At 37.9% G+C, this 8955-nt stretch overlaps 1 protein-coding gene across 2 annotated transcripts; it reads left to right on the forward strand.

Annotated features, from left to right (window-relative positions):
* The first annotated feature begins 331 nt into the window (after positions 1-331).
* On the forward strand, positions 332-3539 carry LOC122277663 (transcription factor bHLH112-like). Of its 2 annotated transcripts, none has more exons than XM_043087750.1 (7): positions 332-976; positions 1160-1778; positions 1892-2008; positions 2156-2221; positions 2334-2393; positions 2605-2661; positions 2775-3539. In XM_043087750.1, exons 1-7 carry the CDS (start codon positions 618-620, stop codon positions 2928-2930), a joined length of 1434 nt encoding a protein of 477 aa, XP_042943684.1. In that variant the 5' UTR covers positions 332-617; the 3' UTR covers positions 2931-3539. The 2 variants fall into 2 exon arrangements, with proteins under 2 accessions (XP_042943684.1, XP_042943683.1); XM_043087749.1 differs by having other exon boundaries at positions 334-976; positions 2334-2399.
* The last annotated feature ends 5416 nt before the right edge of the window (positions 3540-8955 follow it).

The raw sequence follows: 8955 nt of genomic DNA on the forward strand, positions 1-8955 counted from the left end.
CATCAAACACCAAATACTCCTAATTTATTCATCTCGATCTCTGATTAACAAAATTAAAGCTCCATTAATATTATTCTTCCAAAACCCTGGCGTGGCAGTCAGATGAAACCCCATCGTCATCATACCATATTCCTTTATTTATAAGCAACATGAAGAATTTTCTCCTCAAGATATATAAATATTATATGTATGCATACATTAACAAAAAGCACTATGAGAGAATTAGAAAAAGAAATTATTATTTTTTTAAAAAAAATAATCAAAGTTAAAGGAAAAGACTAAAGGGAATTCGATTCAAAATGCTCTCTCTCATTTGTCCAATCATCCATTGAAATGTCAACTGGATTCCTGTAATTAAATTTCCTCTGTCCGTACCCTGTCTCCAACCATTTCATATATAAATCCTACCCCCACAAAGGAATTTTGCTATATACTAGTTGGAACTGAGATACAGATAAAGACAGAGGGAAAGAGAGAGAGAGAGAGAGAGAGAGAGCTCAAGACACAAATTAAGAAGAGGAACAGCAAAAGGGCCGGTGAAGAGTACAATTCATCAAAACATTCACAACTTAGCCACATATATTGTACTAGGTTGGAAGTCTCTTGATTATCTGTCCATGGCAGAGGAATTTCAGACCGGGGTTTGCGGGGGAAACTGGTGGATGAATTCATCGAGAAGCGTGTTCACGGGGACTACATCCCCGTGTTCCTTGGCGCTTGGTGAAACCGGAGGAGGAGGAGGTTATGCTGCTGCTTGGCCGGATATGGTGGACATGAAGGGATCAAGGTCTTGTGAGGATTCGGTTTCTGATCATCATGGCTCCTTAGTTTTCACAGATGTGCAGAAGCCTCCTCAGCTGCCTCATCCTGATTCTTCCAGTGGCAGCAGCAGCATCTTGATTGATTCTACCTTGCAAATGATGGGTTTTGGTTTTCCACCATCATCAACAACATCGGACTTGAACCAAGCTTTGCTGTAAGTTTTGTCTGCTTTTGCTTAACCCTTTTTTTCCCAGTCTTTTTTTAGGAATTTAAAGAAGTCAATATAGTTGAACTTCTTTTTCGATTTGGATTAAAAATAAAAAATAAAATTCTTTTCAAGGTTTGTGGGCGAGAAATAATTCCATCACTCATACTAGTTTATCTTATCCTTTTGTAGTCGTGGTGGTACTGGAAGAACGGAGAGCAATTACAATTCCATGCTTCAAGAAGATTTGAATTCAAGGTTGAATTACCAACAAGAAAGATCATCAGGAGTAGATCATAATTCTCAAATCCATAAGAATTGGAGCCCCACCAAGAACTTCTCCAATAATGGAAGTGAAGATTTATCTATCACTTCTTTCAAGTCTTTAAATCAAGACTTTCCTCTGGTCGACACTGTCATCAGTACTAGCTCCGCCGGCTTTCCTGTGGGTTCAGTTTCTTATGGATACCCTTCAACATTGGTACAAAGTTTATTTGATTCTGATTCTCAATCACAGCAATCTTTATTCAACAACAATCGTTCCATCATGAGCTATTCATCCACTGCTAATAATTATGGGACAAACTCCAATGAATTATCACCTTCTTCTTGGACAAAGTTCTCAGCTCCGTTTTATCCAAAGCAGCAACCTTGTGGCCTGCACTTCTCTAACAAAACACCCTTTTGGAATGCCTCCACGGAGGCTCTGACTGACAATAATATTCGACCCGGCCTTCATCCTTCATCACAGTCACAGTATCTAGTGCCAACATTTGAAGAGAAACCCAAGTGCTCCAACCTCCCCACAAAGGTATTTAAATATTAGAGATCATGAGTTCCTGCAGATTAAAACCAAAGCTAGCCAGCTAGCTAGGGTTTTTGAGTTTTGACCCTAGCTAATATTCTTTATAATTTGAATTTCAGCCCAACATGGAAGATGTCCAGGACTCCGTCTCAGTGGTGAAGAAAAGTAGCAGTAGTCCTGAACCAGTATTCAAAAGGCCCAGAATTGAAACCCCATCACCGTTACCAACTTTTAAGGTACCATATATGTTCTTGGATCGAGCTTTTGACCAGTACTGGAAGTTGTGGGAGCTTTTTCTTTGTGTTTATTGTTCATTATATTATTATAAAATTTTTATTTTTATCTTAAAGAAATAGTTGAGAACATATTGCGTTTTCTGTCAGGTTCGGAAAGAGAAGCTAGGGGACCGAATAACTGCACTCCAGCAATTGGTTTCACCTTTCGGAAAGGTGAATTTTTGGATTTTTCCTCTACTTTTTGCTAAGAGTACAATGAGAAAAAAATCTTTACTTTTGTGAAATAATTGAAAGCTCACCAGCTTGATTCGTATTCTTGTTTCAGACTGATACAGCCTCCGTTCTCCATGAAGCTATTGAGTACATCAAGTTCCTTCATGATCAAGTCAGTGTATGTACATTCCATTATATATATATATAAATATTTATTTATCTTCTTCTCGCCATCTCATGACTGTATATAATAAAATGGAAACTCTAATCATGTGTAAAAATTAACAAGTTCAAAGATAAGATCAATATATACCAGAAAGAAGATCACTAATCATTGACTAATACTTAAATCCTAATAGACGTACTTATGTTTGTAATTTCAGGTTTTAAGTACTCCATATATGAAAAATGGAACTCCAATTGATCAACAGTACCAACAGGTACACAATTTCTGATTCATTTGGTTCAGCCTAAACAATGATAAGCATTTTTACTCCATTTTCATTACTCAATTGATGGTAATAGGTGTTCAAATTTAATTAATTATGTGCAGGGTTCTGATAAACTGAAGGACAGTACTACTGAAGGCCCAAAACAAGATCTAAGAAGCCGAGGCCTCTGTTTGGTTCCAATCTCAAGCACATATCCAGTTGCGAACGAGACAACAGCTGATTTTTGGACGCCTACTTTTGGAGGAACATTCAGGTAGAGAACAGATTAATGAAGCTAAAGATGTTCTACATACCAAACTGCAAGTAGTATATTGTCATCAACGGCCAAATTAGAAATGATAACTTCAGTTTAGAAAGAGGAATGAAAACTGGAATACACAGAATTAAGCCACAATTTCTGTAGTACTGTACCAGTCATGAGGAAAAGTTAAAGAAACAGAGAAAAGGACTGAAGGAAAGGACTCGGCCTGGGCCAGCTGCAAGCAGAATGTAGGCTAGCAAATGATTAGAGGCCTGTGTAAGAGAATATTATAGTTGCTAATTTAGTGACCCAAATATCGATTAATTTGAGTTAGAGGTGGTTCATTAGGAGCAGGAACAGCTGCTAAATTCAGTGGAAGTTGACACTAGTTTATAGAAAATTTGTTGTTGTTGTTGTTGTTGTTGATAATAGCTGAATTTAGCAGGAGGGGGATGGATAAAGAGCCTTTTGTTCCTGTTGATGTATGTCTAATTAATAGAGCTGGCACCACCTTTTATTTTACATAAAGGAAGCATAAAAAGAGATAAAGAAATAAATCAAGACATTATTGTATTAATTCTTATTCAAGAATGGGAATGAGTGGAGCTTGTTTGATTGGGATTTCTTTTTGAACTTTTGCATTTGTTTATATGTGTGGATTGTATCCTAGTGGAAGTCAGAGGGCGGCCCACTGTTCCTGCTTTTAGGGTTTCTGCTAGATCATAATATGAGAGAGAGAGAGAGAGAGAGAGAGAGAGAGATGAATGTGCATGCGCGCTTGCAGTACTTTGTGTATGTATGTAAAGAGTGGCCCACAATTAAGCACAAGCAAAGGGGGTGAATAAATTGAGATTAGAAGGTAATGGTTATGATCTATTGGTATACCAACCCTAGTTCTCGGCCTCTGATCTTTATCTCTTTCCCACTTGCTCGCTCTCGGAAATTTTTGGGTATATATATTACTCTTCTAATTGTAAGCTCTGTTTTTTTTTTTTTTTATTATTTATTATTTTTTGAGGATAGCACCTCCATAAACTTTATTATCCCTCTTATAGTGGAGGAATACCTTTCAAACAAACAAACCAATTGCTCAAACAATAAAAATGCCTACTTACCTTCCAACCTTAAACACTAAACACTCAAGAACTTACATCTAACATAAGCTGTACCCATTTTATCCAATCTAGACAAACCCCTAATTAAATGAGGAAGCTAAAGATAGTTCATGAAAAAATTATTCACACTAGGCCTGTAACTCGGCCTTGTAAAGCTAGTTTTGTACCCGATCCGACCCGCAAGACTTCATTTTAGGCACTAACCCGAGATGAATCGACCTAGAAAAACTAAACTAGGTCGAACCAGTATGACCCGACTTTAAAAACAAGGGCGTTTTCCACATAAACGGAAATTATTCACAAACCATGGGAGATGAAGAGACCTACTCTTGTGAGCACAACCATCCATGGCTGGCTTCTAGAAACCACCAGTCGACGAACAAACTTGTAAAGCCCGCGCCAAACCCAAGCCAGAGGAGAAGTTCGCGAATCTAGGGGACAAGTCACCGTACGAGTTCAGTTGGTTCGGTGGAGATGACGTCTTCGACAGTGATCGAGAGCCCCATTTTTGTGGAGAGGAGTTTAGGCGATGCTGATGTGGTGAGTTTTTCCTGACGAGTCGCTCTATGTCGATCTGGGGGAGCTGTCGGAGTGCTCCATCGTCTTAAGGAAAGAAGATAAATCTGCCTGTTTGATGCTTTTCGTCCCGTCATACGGTGAAGCATCTGGACCGACAACCAAATCCCTCACCTCGTGATCAGCAAGGGTATCGACCTCATCAGTATAAACTGATGCCTCCTCCTCAGCTGTCTCCGCCTCAACTGAAGGATCAGTCTCTCTAGGCACCACATTCGGATATGCATCTGGCAGCCTAGGAATACCGAGATGCTCAGCAAGTCCATCTCGTGAAAATACAACGGGTACTCCTCGGATAGTGATACTGTAGGCCCCAGAATCATCTGCGCTGGCACTGCCGAGTTCTCTATAGAACTCAGCAACAATGTCAATGTAGGAGACTGGCTCCCATGCTTCCTCCCGTTCATCCAAGATAGGTCCCCAACCACTATCACTGAATATTGAGGGCAATGAATGACCCTCCCAGAGAAGACTCTGGAAATCAGAAATCTTCACTGGTCGCTCCAGTGAAACTGTCCTCTCCCGAACTGGACCACTACTACTCTCACCAAGATTGCGTCGCTTACGTGCCGGTCTAGAAGTAGACATTATAATCAACCTGAAATTTATAATTACAAACTAGATATATAACATTAACAAGAAAAATACAATAAAGAACAATTTACAGTAGTTTGAAACAAACAACAATTTAATAATATTTGATATTCTGAACAACATTATCAACAATAAATATATTTCTCAATATCAATATTAATAATATAAATATAATATTAATTACCGTTCGAACGTTTACTGTAACGGTCGAACGATTAAAGACAAACCGTTCGACCGTTAAGCTAAATCGTTCGAACGTTTAGTCTGAAACCGTTCGACCGTTAAGTTATATCGTTCGAACGCTACGCATAGCGTTCGAACGATATTCGTGTCGATCGGGATTCCAGGCCGAGTCGACTCGGCCATTGAAATCCATGGAATCCTTCGATTCCCTGGATTTTACACCAAAATAAATGCAATAGAAACCTAAATAAACGTTCCTAATATGGATTTATGAAAATCTACCGATTATATATATATGCATGTGATACATATAACCTTATGCTATGATACCATATATATGTTATATATAATAGGTTAATATATGTAGTACTTGACTATAATATTAGATGTAATATGATATTTTATACTATATATGTTACTAAACTATATAATATATGTTTGATTATATATTATATAGTTATATTACTATGGCTCTAAACTATAGTACATTTAGAAATTATTATATTTAAAGGTATAGTGCAAAAAAAATACTTTATGCAACAATATAACGTAAACGTTTGAACGATTTACTATTGGCGTTCAAAAGTTTAATAATACGTTCGAACGTATATATTAACGTTCGAACGTTAAATTAGGGTGGGAAATTTTTCCCGCTAGTCGATTTGACGTTTGAACGGTCTAATATAACCGTTCCAACGTTTAACAAAAACGTTTGAACGCTAATTTTCACGTTCGAACGTTAAATTAGCGGGGGAAATTTTTCCCGCTAGTCGATTTGACGTTCGAACGTTCATTAAACACCGTTCGAATGTTTTTGTTCTACATTTACACGACAGAACCTCACAATCTCGCACTCGTTCCAGTCAACCGAGCATCACTCCCACGCTCATTTTGTTCCAACCAACGCCATTATTCTTTAATATAGCCCTCAAATATTACTAACTCCTATCAATCTCTTATATTTTCGGATTAAGAGGTTGTTTTTACCGTTTGGTGGATTTTCCGCTTTATCTCTCCAAATCAGATATTCTCCTTAAATTTGACCTCATTTTAGTTTTTATATAAGTGTTTTTGTTTGCTTACATGAGTTCGTCATATAGTTTACTATCTTTTGATGTAATATGGACTGTAAATTTTGGGGTTTTCGGAGGTTGAAGACGAGTGATTTCTGGAAGTAATCCGTTCGAACGGTATTCGTGTTCTGTTCGAACGTAATATATTAGATCGAACGGTGACGAGCACTGTTTGAACGATTTCTTGGGCAGTGTTAAAATAATTATCATTTTAAATGCAGGAGTGTAATTAAAAATTAATTAATTATAATCTACATTTAATAATACTTAAATACTTAAAAGATTCAAATAATCAAATGAGAATGAATTAAATTACAAATCATCTAAGATTTGTTACAAAACTTAATTATTTATGATGTTGAATTATTTGTTTGATACATATTAAATATTGGTATATCTTATATTGCTTGTTCATCAATATTAGCCTTAGACCCGTTCGAGAGTTATCAATCCGCCTTAATTGAAAGATTGATAACTCTTGAATTGTCCAGAGTGGACAGTTTGGAATTGTAAGATCATTCTCGCAAACTATCGATCTATATCTGTTATACGTCCAGCATTAAGATTTTGGCAGATTTATCCCTTGTTCTCCGGATATGCAGTTTCGGTGATGTTGTATCGACGATGGATAAGTCGGTGCACACAACCAGACGAGCATATTTGGAGAACTATGGGGAGATGCTGCCGAAATTTTGTTGGGCGTGACAGATTATAGAGGATAGGTTTGCGACTATGATCTTACAATTCCGAATGGGATAGGACCAACTACCCGGTGTAAGGTGGCATACTCCTTGATTGAATTTGCGCTTGCTTGTTTGTTGATGCACACGTGATTGTTTATAATGAAGATAGTCAGCATGGATAAGAGTTGGATGCGAGTTAGCGATCGTTTGGGTCAGAATTACAACGTATATGCTGAAGGTGTTAAGAAATTCTTAGAGTTTGCATTGGGTACATGTGATGGTGATGGACGTATTAGATGCCCATGTAAAGAATGTAGAAATTTGCGCTCTCATAAGATAGACTTGGTGAGAGAGCATCTGTTTGTAAAAGGTATTGACAAGGGTTATACTGATTGGGTCTTACACGGGGAACCATATCCAACTTCATTCGATGCTCCACATGAAGAAGAAGCTATCGATGAAGATGTACAACCAGATGTTGTTGGAGATGAGTATGATGAGGATATGGAAGAAATGTTAGGTGACATCGGTGCGGGAATGTTTATGAATGAAGGTGGCACGGACACATCAAGTTCAAATGATGGGGGTCATAATACTTTTGCACGATTGTGGAATGAGTCACAACGTGAGCTATATCCAGGATGCAGAAGACACAGTAAGTTGTCATTTACCGTAAGACTGCTACACATAAAATCAATGTGCCGATTATCAATTAAGGCTGTCAATATGTTACTCGAGTTGTTTAAGGAGGCACTGCCATCAGATAATACACTTCCTCGTAACTTCTATGAAGCAAAAAAATTGAAACGAGGACTTGGATTTGATTACAACGTAATACATGCATGTAAGAATGACTGCATATTATTTTGGCAAGAGAATGAGCAGTTGAACGAATGTCCCATATGCCACGAGTCAAGATGGACATCTGACAAACAAAATGTGCCGCAAAAGGTAGTACGCCACTTTCCATTGACACCTAGATTATAACGATTATATATGTCACGTGCAACAGCTGCAGACATGATATGGCACTCATCAGCCAGAGTTAGAAACGATGATATTTTATCACATCCTGCTGACTCTCAGGTGTGGAAGGAATTTGATAAGGAGCATACATGGTTTGCAGAAGAACCACGTAATGTGAGACTTGGGTTGGCAACAGATGGATTTAATCCGTTTGGGAACATGAGTACTAGTCACAGTACTTGGCCAGTCGTACTTATGCCGTATAATCTACCACCGTGGAAGTGTATGAAAGATCCATATTTCATGATGAGTTTGCTCATTCCAGGTCCGAGATCGCCGGGAAATGATATAGACATACACTTACAGCCATTGATTGCAGAATTGAAAGATTTGTGGGAGAATGGGGTTGTCACATTTGATTCATCAACAGGCAAGTCGTTCAAGATGCATGCTGCCGTTTTATGGACAATAAATGATTTTCCAGCATATGGAAACTTGTCAGGTTGGAGTACTAAGGGGAAAATGGCATGTCCAACTTGTAACAAACATACTAAATCTGAATGGCTCACTTACGGGAGAAAATTATGTTTCATGGGTCATCGTCGATTTCTACCTGGTGATCATAGATGGCGGGGAAATTCGCAAATGTTTGATGGTACTGTTGAATGGGGCCAACCTCCACCATATTTGTCTGGTGAAGATTTACTTTCACAATTTGTAGATATTGGTTGTAATGAATTTGGTAAAAAACAACGAAAGAGAAAACGAGCTACATCTGAGTTGAATTGGACTAAGAAGAGTATATTTTTTGATCTTCCATACTGGTCAAAGTTAAAATTACGGCACAGTCT

Source organism: Carya illinoinensis, chromosome 9 (assembly GCF_018687715.1).
Source record: "Carya illinoinensis cultivar Pawnee chromosome 9, C.illinoinensisPawnee_v1, whole genome shotgun sequence".
NCBI classification, from domain to species: Eukaryota; Viridiplantae; Streptophyta; class Magnoliopsida; order Fagales; family Juglandaceae; genus Carya; species Carya illinoinensis.